This window comes from Pieris rapae, chromosome 24 (genome assembly GCF_905147795.1).
Source record: "Pieris rapae chromosome 24, ilPieRapa1.1, whole genome shotgun sequence".
Classification (NCBI taxonomy): domain Eukaryota; kingdom Metazoa; phylum Arthropoda; class Insecta; order Lepidoptera; family Pieridae; genus Pieris; species Pieris rapae.
The window spans coordinates 1248895-1262454 of record NC_059532.1 but is presented as its reverse complement, the minus strand read 5'-3'; the positions used below and the strand labels follow the sequence as shown (position 1 = coordinate 1262454).

The 13560-nt window shown below is 31.2% G+C and overlaps 2 protein-coding genes across 3 annotated transcripts; one reads left to right on the top strand and one right to left on the bottom strand.

The window, feature by feature from the left end:
- Positions 1-658: 658 nt before the first annotated feature.
- LOC110996215 (ferritin subunit) lies at positions 659-7069 on the bottom strand. Its single transcript, XM_022263783.2, has 5 exons — positions 6826-7069; positions 3834-3976; positions 2922-3056; positions 1813-1965; positions 659-1034 (listed from the first exon to the last, which is right to left on the bottom strand). Exons 1-5 carry the CDS (start codon positions 6884-6886, stop codon positions 879-881), a joined length of 648 nt encoding a protein of 215 aa, XP_022119475.2. The 5' UTR covers positions 6887-7069; the 3' UTR covers positions 659-878.
- Positions 7070-7629: 560 nt separating this feature from the next.
- On the top strand, positions 7630-12615 carry LOC110996217 (ferritin-1, chloroplastic). Of its 2 annotated transcripts, none has more exons than XM_022263785.2 (5): positions 7630-7833; positions 8223-8338; positions 9291-9533; positions 10996-11183; positions 12170-12615. In XM_022263785.2, exons 2-5 carry the CDS (start codon positions 8227-8229, stop codon positions 12332-12334), a joined length of 708 nt encoding a protein of 235 aa, XP_022119477.1. In that variant the 5' UTR covers positions 7630-7833; positions 8223-8226; the 3' UTR covers positions 12335-12615. The 2 variants fall into 2 exon arrangements, with proteins under 2 accessions (XP_022119477.1, XP_022119478.1); XM_022263786.2 differs by having other exon boundaries at positions 7632-7833; positions 9300-9533.
- The last annotated feature ends 945 nt before the right edge of the window (positions 12616-13560 follow it).

Sequence of the window (13560 nt, the reverse complement as noted above, 5' to 3'; positions counted from 1 at the left end):
TGTGGCGATGGGGCCGATTGGTGGCCATGCTTCATACTCGTGAACGGGTTCAACAATGTAAGTTATTTCGACTATGTATTTTCGTATTGTTAACATGTTTAAAATTATCCATTAAACTAAAAAAAAATTAGCAGAATAAATAAGAGAAAACTCTCTTAATCACTAAACTTCAAATCGGATTTTATTTTTCTTATCCAACCTCATTTGATTGTTATTAATAAAAATTGGTTGTTAAGTCAATATTAACAATATGTATTTTTGTAACATTTATGTTTACCTGAATTGTCATACATTAAAGAGTTTGTAAAGTATACTGTAGATTTAGTACTGTATGATACGGTAATCTTTAATAAATAATTAATGAGTGATAGACGGTAGTAATATAGTTTTATATAGGAGAGAAACCTAACTTACGCCAATTTTAGCAACTCAAAAGGTTTACTTCTCTTTTAAGGCTTGTTCTCGTTGTAAGAAGTTGAATCGACAGTCTGTCAAAACGCAGAAGTCATACGTCAAATCTTATACATTTTTGACATACGGAAGTCAATGTCAGTGACTTCGCGGTAAATATAGCATAAGCATTTGTCTATGATTTTTTTTATTTTTTTTATCTATTAAATATCACAATAACATAAATTAAATATGTAATAAAACTCAGTTTGGGTGGAATATAATTTATTAAATAAAATTCTAAACTGATTTCTGAATACACTATTTGTGAATAGCGGAATTAAAATTTGTACATTCTAATACTATGACACAATATAAAAAATGACTGGCAAAAAAAAACTTGTTCTAAAACTAAACGGAATAAACATTTTTAATCTATGACTCAAAGATGACATCTGACATTTCAAGGTGGCAAATCACTTGACATCTTATACGTCAATGCCAAGGAGTTTCTTGTCAAAGATGAACTCTCCAAGGGCCGAATGACGGTCCATCATCTTCTTGAGGGTGGAGGCCTTTCCTGCAAGGTCGCGTTGTCCCTTGTATTGTTCTTCGAGGAATTCGCCAGTTAGGTAGTCGACGAGCTAAAACGAAAAAAAAAATTTAAGAAATAATTTAAAAGTATACATAAAGTAGTAAAAAACTCCCAGCGTTAATGGTAACACTGTCACAGCGACCAAACTTTTTAAATTGGTTTTAATATTTTATTCATTAATTTTTAACTATTCTTCTTACTAAGTAGGTTAAAATTGTACATTATTAAAAATAATATTGTGTAAATAAAATACATAAAATGTTCTATTAATCTTTTTCTAATATTGCCGGTACAAACAGAAGTGTCTGAAACTTATAACTCTTACTATCATTGTAACAATGTTTGTTTAAATTGTGAGTGTTAAATTTCTTATTTAACACTTACTTTAATTAAGAAATTTAACACTCACAATTTAAACAAGCATATCAAAAAATCTAATGATTTTATTACAGTACTCTTCCATCTCTTTCTATCTTGTGTTCAAAACATAAGTTTTAATGTTGCAATTAAATCTATATTTTTTTAACAGGCAGGAGCCAAACGGCCAAACGAGCAGGAGGCTCACCTGATGTTAAATGATACCGCCGCCCATGGACACGCTCAATGCCAGAGGGCTCGCGAGTGCGTTGCCGGCATTTTAAGAATTGGTACGTAAGCTTTTTGTACTTTTCCAAGCGTTGACCTAATTTCAATCTTAGACTATAAGTTACAGCCACGCGAATATTTATAATTGCATTAGTTTGTTGGATTTTATTCAAAGATTAATTTAAATTGTTTAGTAACTTGAGTTTAATTAAAAAAACCACAGGATCTAATAGAATACTCACATGGTAATCATTGTCATCTTGACCGGCGGCGGCCGACCTGTCTTGTTCACAATTGACAATGACAGTTCGGATGGCTTTTGTCACTTCAGTTTCCATTTTGAGAGCCTCTTCTAACGCGTCCTGTCCACTTGCCCACGTCTTGCGTTCTGGGGCCTATGTATAACAAATACATTATAAAACCACTCTTTCATGTATTTACAAAACTATGTGGACGTGCTTGTTGCAACGGTAGTCTGTGGTATTTTGTTGATTACGTCATTATAGTTAGAGAATATAGAGAATAAATTAAGCAGCATATAAGAATTATATTAGTTGATATAGCTGTGATGCCGGATCTCTCAATAGGAACTATTCTGCTTGAATGTTTATTTCTTCACTTTTGAAATTTTCAAGATGAACTGACACTGACAAGACTCCTTGACATTGACATATGAAATAATGAAAGTTTACTTCTTTAAAACGTTTGGGGCCGTTCAAGTATCACGTCAGATTTACTGCAATTTATTCCCCTTTCTCTTGTCAGCTAAAGTAATCAAAGCTTTCAATAATAATAGTACTGTATACATAAACGTATTAATTTTTTGTAGGTATTCTCGAAAATACATTTCGTTTTCACGCATAGACAATGTGAGGGTAATATTTGTAAAGAAGTAAATAAAAGTAAGACTGTTGACGTAAACATCAAATAAGAAAATTGAAGATAATACCTTTTTTTTAATTTAAAAATAAAATATAGTATATCACAAAATGTTACATTAGAAAACCGCTGTGGTTTGTATTAATGTAACCATAGCAGTCTTGGTTAGGAGCGCGACAAATGCATGTAAAAGTAGTTTTATAATTTAGAGTTTATGTTGGTTAGCGTTAGGCTTTCTATTATGCGATTGGGTAGATTATTTATTAGCCGCGGTAGCAAATACCGCAACGTTCTCTCGCCATATACGTTGTATGCTCTCGATGTACAGAGCCGAACTTGCGTTAACAATAATTGACTTGAAAGGCCCATTACATACTTTTCAAAAAGCTTCATCGAGTCCATGAGATGCTATCCGAGAAGAAACCCATAGCTGGTGTCAAGTCTTCTCTCTGAAACTTTTGAATTAACATACCCTGACATTGATGAGTGAGGTGAGGTTGTTGGTGAGTTCTCCTCTCATCAGCAGGTATTCAATGAGCTTCATTGCATGTTGACGTTCCTCCTTGCTGGCTTCGAAGAATAGATTCGCGAAACCGGGACGGTTGATCTAGAGAATTTATTTGTCAGTTAGCGATTTATCTGGAAAACTACTGAATCGACTTTGATGAAACTTTAACTAATCCCTAAGTTGGGATATAAGTAAATCAGTGGCTTTTTAATCTTAAGTCTAGGCCTCAAATTTCTGAAACTGTTTCATGACTGTAAAATGCGGTAGAAGATGCAGAGAGATCCCACATCTCTACGCAACGCCAATGGATCAAGCCGCTCGGAAAAATAAAAATAAAATACGTTTATTTTGGAACATAAGATCTTCTAGGTATCACTTATTCCACGTCAATCAATTCAAACTTGTAGGCATCCCTACTCATCGGCAAAGACAGAGGGTGTAGGCCGAGAGAAAAAGCCGGCGTAAAAAACTCTCGGTACTCTTTTAAAAAAGCAAATCATCAAACAATATTTAAAACAAATATATCAAATTAATTAGAGGCAGCCTGCCCAGCACTAGTCCCAGGCCCTTTTATCAACTAGATAATCAATAACTTTATAGTAAGCCTTTTTACACAGCTTTTCTTTAATACATTTCTTAAATTTATTAAAAGGCAGAGATAAAAGAGCCTCTGGGATTTTATTAAAGAAGAGTATCCCTTTCCCCAAAAAAGAATTACTAACTTTACATAGTCTAGTACGGGGTAATTGCAGCCTGCGTTTGTTCCGAGTATTGACATTGTGCGTATGTTCTAATCTAGTATATAGAATGTGACTGGTCGTCGACGATTCGAATCGCTCTTCTTGAATCCAACTCACAAATGTTACATTAACTTACCGAGTCCCTTGAAAAGTGGGCGCCCATGGCCAAGTACTGGATAGATGCAGACACCTCCATTTGTATCTGCCTTCGTACACTGTCCCTACATCCACGGGACATTGTGATCCATTGCTTTGGAACGTTTACTGGATCCACGTTGCCTGTAATCACATTTTTGGTTTACATTTATTCAGAAGTAGCTTCATCAGTACTATAAAGCCTTCTTCCATTGCATCTATGTCGCAGTAAAGTAGTAAATTCAAAGAGTTAATTGAATCTCTAGACAGTTAATTAAAGATCGATATTCAATTAAGTTGCTAGCATTTTCATTTAAAGCAGCGTCGAAAACGTTTAACTACCTGTTGATTAATGTAAAACAAGATGGCGGTCACGACAAATTTCTTGCTTTAATTTTTTTTAATTGTTAATGGAAACAACATCGCAAAGTACTATTGCGACTGTTTTACTGCAAAACATTTTATAGTAAACAAACACGAGGAAGTCATCATTCTACAGATATAATTTAGTGCACTATTATTTACAATTTTTTTTTTTGGAAATAGATAGCAGCGACCATAGAGGTTGTAATTCTACCAACTAATCATACAAAACGTTGCAGTTTAAATAATAAACAGTGGAAATAGATTATTACGTTCTAGACATTTGTCAAAATTACCGTCGTAATGTGCGGTAACTGTGTCGTTCGTAATTACGACAGAGACCATAACATTATGTTAAGTTGTAAACTTTTAAGAAAAGTTCCAAATTCAAATATAATAAACATTGAGAGTTGTAAGTCAAATTGGATAATACGCCATTAGGCCATCTTTAACTCATGCACTTAATGTATGTATTGACATTTTCTCACCACAGATAACAAATTCATTAGGGTTAAGTGAATGTTATTTTCCTATAGATAAATACGGCTAATATAAAACTGTATAAACAAACACCGCCTCCATATTGAAGGTTAATACTATATTAGAATCGCACTAATATAAATACCAAAATAAGATTGATTATTTCTTTTTAAATATATGTATATGTATTAATATAATATTTATTTTTAAGGTAAAACAAATATCTAATATGCACAAAGTACCTATAGCATAGTTAATGCGATGTTGCCAAGTTTCACTGAACTTTGATCTCAATATATTATCAGAATAACTAATTGCATGCAAATAATATGTCGTTATAAGGCCTGGGTACTTTTTCAATCCTATTTCAAAAAACAACTTTAAATTTAAGAATAGTCCTAACTATAGAAACAAATAATTCTAAATTTAAGAATATGTACAAAACATTCTTCATTTAAATTATATTTTGGCCAATGGACTTGTATCTAGGTCATATAACAAAAATAATATTCTTTGTTTCTACAAGCAATGGAATAGCATTTAAAATGACACAAGTAATAGATGCCATTATAAACCACAGAATGTAATATTGTATAAGTGTTATGGAAGAATGGTTATCTATTCTAGAATGTAATTCTATTTTTAAAAACCTTCAAAGCCAATGATTCTAAATATCTATAAGCCATGGATATACTTATCTAATCAATGTCATGTATTTGATAAAAAATAATCTAGATAAAGGTGAACGTACCATCTTTGTAGCCTTGGTAGACAAAGAAAATAAATATTATTAGATTACAATAATGTTTTCAAAAATAGATTGTTTATTACAATGCAATACTTAAGTATGTTAGATAGATTTAGGTCTACGAAATAGACATTTTATGTCCACCAGATTTTTAATAAAATCATAGTTCCCCCCCATTTTGGTTCCCGATAGTTGATTTAGGTCAAAGTAATGTAATCTATTGTTTTAGAAACTTTATTGTAGGGTATGTGAGATTCAACTTTTCTTAAGTGTATGAGTGCAAAATTTAAGTATCTAACTGGGAACACTGGGATTCTCAACAATACTAGCTTATGTATATCAGATTCACTAATTACAGACTACAATTATTTATTAATTGTATTTTCTAATATTTTTTACATTGCGAGTGAGCACTGTTACTTTATTAGAAACATTTAATAAAAGTAGCTCAGTCGTTTTATCTTGGCTTTATTTATTAAATAAAATAAATATAATTAAATTTATTGAAGACAAAAGAAGAAGTGAATTTTTTGTTCCATTTTAAGACATGTTACTTCAATCATATTTAGTTTTAGAACAAATATATTTGTACATAAAATAGTATTGCTTTTCTAACTAACAACTAAACTATTATAATAAGAAATTAGTTGCTAATTTTCAAACACTTCAAATTCTTTTTTATTGAGTAACTGTGTGTATATAAAAATATGTCTTCACGAATAAAATATGTATTTTTTACCAGTTGGCAATTGTTATAGGCAATACTACCATAGTTTAATAACCTCAATTTGAAATTTTATAAAAAGTAAATACTATTATATATTTTTACCTTATAAGTCTTCCGTTTCTTGTCTGTTACTAGCATTTTTTGAAAATTAATTTATTCAAGTAAATAATAAATAAATTTCCTTAACAGCTAAAAATTAAAAATGTTTGCATTTACAGATGAGAGTAGCTAGTTAAGCATTATCTAACCTTGCAACCAGCACCTTGATTTATGGGCGTAAACAAATTACATATATAGTTTTAATCAGCAGCAGAAAGATAACATCTGAAATAATCTCATTTCACGATTAAAAATTCGACCGCGCATTTACGATTATAAAAAAATCGACAACAATTAAGTTAGCCGTTTAGGAAATTTTTTGACTTTGACACTAGTAACCTTGAATATTAATTTGTTTTGTATCAAATCAATGGACATAAAACTGTAATCTTAACTGAATTTAAATAAACATTTCAACAACGACTACCTACTTTAAACGCAGCATGGAAACGATTATTTTTTTCTTCCTTTGTTCGAATTACAAATAGGTTTAATAAAGGAACTAGGAAAAAGTACCGTGTTTTGGACTTATTAGTTAACCATCGCCAATCTATATAAAAAAGGAAATAAACTCACATTGTGTGGCGTAAGCAGCTGAGCAGACCGCCAAGAAGAAAGCCAGGGATAGGATCTTCATTTTCTATATCACAGATATTTGACGATTATTATAATTATAAATTGACGACGCAAAGGTACACTGTCGTTTGAGAAGTGCCTTTACACTCACTGGCGCAGAAGGCTACTTATCAAATCGAAAAACAAAAACTATTTAGCGTTTATATGTCTCCGATTACTAAAACTGCGCAGTGATAATGAATAAAACCATATTGACAAGTAGTTCGGAAACACAATGACACACGACGATAAAAAGAGATGGAAGATTCGAGGGCGTCGAGGTTTTGTGTTCCAAGGGAATTCGAGGTTTATTTCTTGGAATTAAACCTCACTGGAAGCTTCAATTGTAGTTTTTTGTATTATTTTCAACCTCTTTTACCTTCTCAATACTTAGAAACAAATAAAACTAACACAAGATCATACTTATGCTGTGTTGATGCAATATGAAGAAATTCCTTGAAACACAAAACCTCAACGTTCTTTGTATGGCTATCGGTGCGCGGGATGAGGGAGGAGGGGTAGAGTGTTGCTAATGCTTTTATTTCCGTATATTTTTGGTAAAAAAATACGCAAACTTATAGTCCATAAACTGTTGCTAATTTTATAAAGAGATTTATTTATGCTTCAGGTAGTGTCCGAGACAAATTTTGTTTCATAAATTTAAATTTTTATTTAATTTTTTCTAAGTAGAATGTAGATAAAAGCTAAATATAATTACCGCATTGGTCACCCCAAAACAAGTAGCCAACTTCATCCACTATTTGGAATTATATTTGCTGTCAGGCGATCATACACGGAAAATATTGATAAGTCATTCTATAAAATATTTTGTTTTGTCCCAGTAGGACACGAGTTTAATCATTATTCTTTGTCGAAGTCGCCTTCTGCGCCAGTGTGTGTAAAGGCTGCACTTTCGACGGTTTACCAGCGCTTTTCTCTTGTTATTCAAATCAATTACGCGTTAATTTGGTAAGTTTATATTTTGTTACGAACTGCCATAGTGTAAATCGTACATCAAGAACGTTCTATTTTTGAATATTTTTTTTATTTGACTTGGTGTTAAAGCTTAAATTAGTCTTTTGTTTTTTGTCACGGGCATTCATAAATAATTTATTGGACCTGCCTTATCATTACAATAAAATATGAAATTATTTTACTTTTTTAGATTGTATGGACAATTTTTAAATAACTTTATCAACTAATTAATCAGTGTTATTCGGCTTAATAACACCAATACGAGTAGTATTGGTTTTATCAATGATAAGATTTATGACTATAATTATGCAGTCACTGTCACAGATTTATAGAATTTTTTGGATTAGACTAATATAACATAATCTTTTTTATTGGTGTTTTAGCAAAATGAAGGTCATCGCCGTGGCTATTTCCTGCCTCCTGGCACTATCTGCAGTTTCAGCGGATACATGCTTCAGTGATGTATCTATGGACTGCAGTCAAGCTTCTAACAGTCTTGGTAGGTGATTTTTTTTTAATATTTTATTTTTAATTTAAAAAATATGTTTGTTTAAACGGCGTATCAAACAGCCAGTGTATTGTGATTTAAGTCTTGAGACTCTTAAGAAAAAAGCGCACCAATTTCTTTTTTCCTTTGTTATTTCTTGTACTCTTTGAAAAAAAAAATGTTTTCTAAAATTAATGCACAAAGCTAGGATTTGATATTATTATTTACCAAATAATCTATTGTGGGTGGATCTGTACGCTTATAAATAACTTGAATTAAAAAAATTAAAATCTAATTTTATATTTATTAGGTATAAATGTTGCAGTCATAACTAATTGTAGGCTATATCAAATGATAAGGAGATATAAAACACCAAGTTTGTGCGCGCTTATATTGAAGTACATACTGATGGATTATGAGGAAAATACAGCACAAAGGGTCGATGTTGCCGTCTGGTTACTGATTATTTCTAGGGCCTGTTGGTGATTAGCCTCCTTCTGAAAACAAGTATATTTTTTTCCGGATAACCTTTCAGTCTCAGAGATGCAAAATAATATTAGTATAGAAAACATAATTTAACAAAGAGAGTTACAGGAAAATCTTTAGATTATGTGAAATCAATTGATTATTTTGTTTGGATTATTGATTTATACCTACTATTTTATCTTTGCCGATAAAGCAGTGTCAAATAGATAATGTCATTGCATTATCATATATTGAAATTGCTTTCAGATACTTCTATGTCCGTAAATTTCCAAAAATTTTTAATGATGAGAATTGGTTTTGATTTTGATTCCTTATAAAATTAAGAAAGAATGCATAATTAAAGTAATAAATTAGATTACATAATTGACATTCACATTAGATGTTAACAAAGACTTTATTATTTGACGGACCTAAGATTATTTCATCTTGTGTTTTCATACAACTTGAGCTGCGAAATATCAATATGAAATATTTTAAGTTTTTTCAGGACTGCCAAGCTGTAACGCCATCTATGGTCACTTCAGTCGTCAAGGGAACGTAGCAAGTGAGATGCAAGCATACGCTAACTTGCACCTCCGTAGATCTTATGAATACTTACTTTCTGCTGCCTATTACAACAACTACCAGACAAACAGAAAGGGATTTAGCAAGTTGTTCACAAAACTCTCAGATGACACTTGGGACAAGACGATTGAACTCATCAAGCATATTACAAAGAGAGGTGAGTGAACTTGAATAATATTATTGCAATTTACTTGTCAGTGCACAATTTTTTTTTTTTTTCAATAAATATTTTCTAGATAATTCCTCGACTATGTAGTCGTCGGAGGTATTAAATAGGTTACATAAATGGTATTGGTAACTCGGATGACAAATGAAAGCACATAATACTTTATAAGGTAGCATACATACCAGTTTTTTTTTTGGCCTGTTTCAGGTTCAACAGATTTTGATTAAATAAATAAATAATAAATAAAAATTTACTTTTTTGACTCAAAACAAACATTACATTCTACATACAATATTCAGTGTGGCTAACCTTTTACATAATATATATCTATTAGCACTAGCGTTTAAACTAGGCCTAGCCTGTATTTTAAATGCTAGTTTCTTCCAGAGTCATTAAGAAATTGGTTAAACTGTTTGCAATAAGACGTTTATTTTTGTTTATTGAATCAAACGGAGGTGAAATTAAATTTAAATTGTTGCAGTTAGTTATATTGGAGTAAGTGTGAACTTCGACAAATAATTTTTAATTTACAACAATATATTATTATTAGGTCTGGAGTAAGAATTTAAAAAGAAAAAATTTAGAAAGAAATTTTTTTGACAAATATTTAAAAAAAAAATTAAAAATACTTGTTATAAACTTTAGAGTTCATAACTATTTCATTCTACCATGAATAGATTTAAATACCTTTGGTTTACTGTTGGTTTAGGTGACTTCCCGGAATATTTTATCTTAAAATAATTTATTTACTCGGTTCACTAACTGTATTTTACAAAAGTATTAAAAAAATTATATGCGCAATAAACTTTGCTGTTGACTACCAGAATAGATATAAATTTTATCTTAATCTGAATCTTTATAAATGAATTAAATAATGAGTGATAAGGAAACACTTAAAGTCAAATAAGATAATGACATTGAGTACTATCATCATTATTGTTTTAATATGTAATGAGCAGGATTTAGTTGGCTTTTTAAGAGTGATGCAGTGTCATTGCCAGTTTATCCCATTTTACTCTTGCTTTGAGAACTGGCAGTAAATGTGAATTTAGAAGAAGACATTCTTTTACTACCATGTACATTAGTTACCTATATGAATAAAGTATGTCTTACAATCTCCAAAATTTCCTGATGGGGTTTAAAGTTTCCTCTAATGTGACATGAATCAGTGTTGTGTAGCTGTCTTTAAATAATTATAGTGTTCAGTGTCCAAGTTTTGTGAGGGTAGATTTTTTGATCAATCTTAATATAAAACATTTCAGAATTTAGTAGTTTATATATTTTTCATATACTTCTATGTTCTACATGAAATATGTAACTGCAATTCAAAACACACAACTTTAACTTTTGAAATTTTTTTTTGAGACTACCCGCACTTTCGATAATAGTTCTTTCCTTTTTATATGTAAATAGTGAGTCTATTTAAGTTGACCAAGCGCTAATTTATGATCAGGTGGCACCATGGACTTCGCTCGCCGCAGCACCCAAGAGACAGTTACTGCTGCAAAGAACAGCACCATCGAACTCCAAGAATTGGAATCCTTAGCTCACGCTCTGGACACACAGAAGGAAATCGCTGAACGTGCCTTCTACATCCACCAGGAAGCCACCAGGAACAATCACAAGACTCATGACCCAGAGGTAAGATTCCCCATCAAGGCCTGGTGTTCAGGACGTTCTTGACATATATATTTTATCGATATTCCAACTGTTAGCCAGATATCTTATATCGACAAAGTGAATTGAATTCAAATCACAAGACATTAAGCGAACAGTTAACTTTGTACAATAAAAACTATTTATTTTTTAACTTTATTTATTGTCCAATATTTTAATTAATAATACAATAATTAAAATTCGTTTATTTGATAGTGGTACAATATGATAGATTCATTATAAAAATCCGTACAATCCGTAAAATATAAAGCGTGCAAATCTCATATTAATTTCTATAATGTCATGTAATACAAACATTAACATAATGTCATATTATTTAGAATTGGTGTCAAACTTATGATCTAGATTCTAGATACTCGCCCAAGCTATAAAGGAACCTTGCCTTAAAAATTAGGTTATTATTTATTAACGATCTCCCACTCATATACTAGATATAGGAGATATTAGAAATGGGTTATAAAACTTAAGATAAACTACATAATAACGAATTGCAGAAACTTTTGTATCATAAATAATATTAATAAGAATACTTTATATATAAAAGTTCACCACATCATATATATAATACAGTATATGTTACAAGCTATCTATTCTAAAATACATGACAATTATGGTAAATAAAAATTATTACCCTTCTAATTTTAGATTTCACTAGTAATTTCTTGCTTTTTTAAAATTGAATACCGTAGAATTCATGCTATGGTTTATCGTTAAAAAATCTAAATGTATATATTTATTAAATAACATAATACATAAAAATATATCGAATAACTAACCTTTTTATATTATTTTTATATTTAATTAAAAATTTAATTATTAAAAAATATTATTAAAAGGAGTCCCTTTAGGCAAGGTTCCGAAGATACTGGCAGCGTTCCCCCTTTGAATAGCTAGACTAATTCTTTGTATTAAATTATATTATTATATTTGTATTAAATTATTTTGTACAGATTGCACAGTACTTAGAAGAGGAATTCATTGAAGATCAAGCAGACACAATCAGAAACCTTGCGGGACACACATCTGATCTGAAGCAGTTCATTGTGCAGAATGATGGCAAAGACTTGTCCATTGGCCTATATCTTTTTGACGAGTACCTTCAAAAGACCGTTTAAATGTTTAATCTGTGTAGTTCCATTTTTAATCTGTATTTTTTTTACTATTTAATCAAAATATTAATTGTTTAGCCTTCAAGTTCTAGGATTTTAGTGATATAATATACATATTTAATTTTTGCATCAGCAAAAATAGATAATAAATGTGATAGACTAGATAGTCAGCCATTTTTAAAATTACTGTAGCTCTGGCAACATTATATAGGTACAAATACGGCTGTAATTTTAGTTCCATATTCAAATTGTATTTTTTTTTTCAAATAAATTCTAATTAGCCCAAACAGTTTTATTTATTTCCCAATCCCTTGATGATATTAATTTATCCCTAATAGGAAAGGCAAAGGACTTTAGTCCATACAGCCAGGTCTTGTATTTCAATACTTTTGATTCTAGTATTTCTTAGCAGGCCTAGTATGGAAGTATGGCCTCATATGTGAAATAAAAATGTTGTGTGCATGTAACCTTTACGCGCGATTGGAAAAAACTTCTTTGGCATTGACGGCATAGTTATAAACCCTCCTATCTCATTATCTCCCACGTTAAATTTTGTGAATTTTTATTTCTGTCTCTTTCTACTCCCGCTTTTTCAGTTGCCGTTGCATCCGGTTTGAAATCACAACGATTGTTAAGAAGTTTCACTGTAAAAATTTAATTCTAGTTTTGTAGAAAAATCAAAAAACGAGTTAACAATAGAAAAATCTAAAATTTGAACTACAGCTAACTGTAGGGTATCAGTTTTTTGGCATGCGCCCGCATCGTAAAAATTTACTCTTTCTACTTTCCAATTTTTCACCAATGCGCCAAAAGTATAACATCAAATGCATTTTCGAGGATTTCTTAAAAAAAAGGACTAATTTTACTACTGGTGACAAGATATGACCTGGTCTATAAATATATTTTTTTTATAGACCAGGTGGTAAACCGGCAGAAGGCTAATCGGCTGCTAAGTGATGCTTATGGACACTCAATGTCAGACGACACGCAAATGCGCTGCCGGCCTTTTAAAACGCTCTTTTCTTGAGCCGAAGTAGACGGAGTATTAATCCCAACAACTCCTCTGAACACTCCAGGGTAAATGCGGTAAAAGATGGGTCACATCAGATATAATGACTATTAGAGAATCTGAACACATTAAGTGCCTTTTTCTCAGATCCGAGTGGAGCGGGGTTATAATAGCCCACTCGAATCCGTGCGAGCATCCCGTTCATATTTTTAAACCATTGCTA

Excerpts from the sequence above, each read along its gene's own strand:
- LOC110996217 (XM_022263785.2), top strand. The coding sequence starts at position 8,227 with ATGAAGGTCATCGCCGTGGCTATTTCCTGCCTCCTGGCACTATCTGCA. Across the intron at positions 8,339-9,290 it reads TCAAGCTTCTAACAGTCTTG|TTTTTTCAGGACTGCCAAGC; the intron begins GTAGGTGATTTT and ends AAATATTTTAAG. Across the intron at positions 9,534-10,995 it reads CAAGCATATTACAAAGAGAG|GTGGCACCATGGACTTCGCT; the intron begins GTGAGTGAACTT and ends ATTTATGATCAG.
- LOC110996215 (XM_022263783.2), bottom strand. The coding sequence starts at position 6,886 with ATGAAGATCCTATCCCTGGCTTTCTTCTTGGCGGTCTGCTCAGCTGCT. Across the intron at positions 3,057-3,833 it reads CCCACTTTTCAAGGGACTCG|ATCAACCGTCCCGGTTTCGC; the intron begins GTAAGTTAATGT and ends TAAATTCTCTAG. Across the intron at positions 1,035-1,812 it reads AAGATGACAATGATTACCAT|CTCGTCGACTACCTAACTGG; the intron begins GTGAGTATTCTA and ends TTTTCGTTTTAG.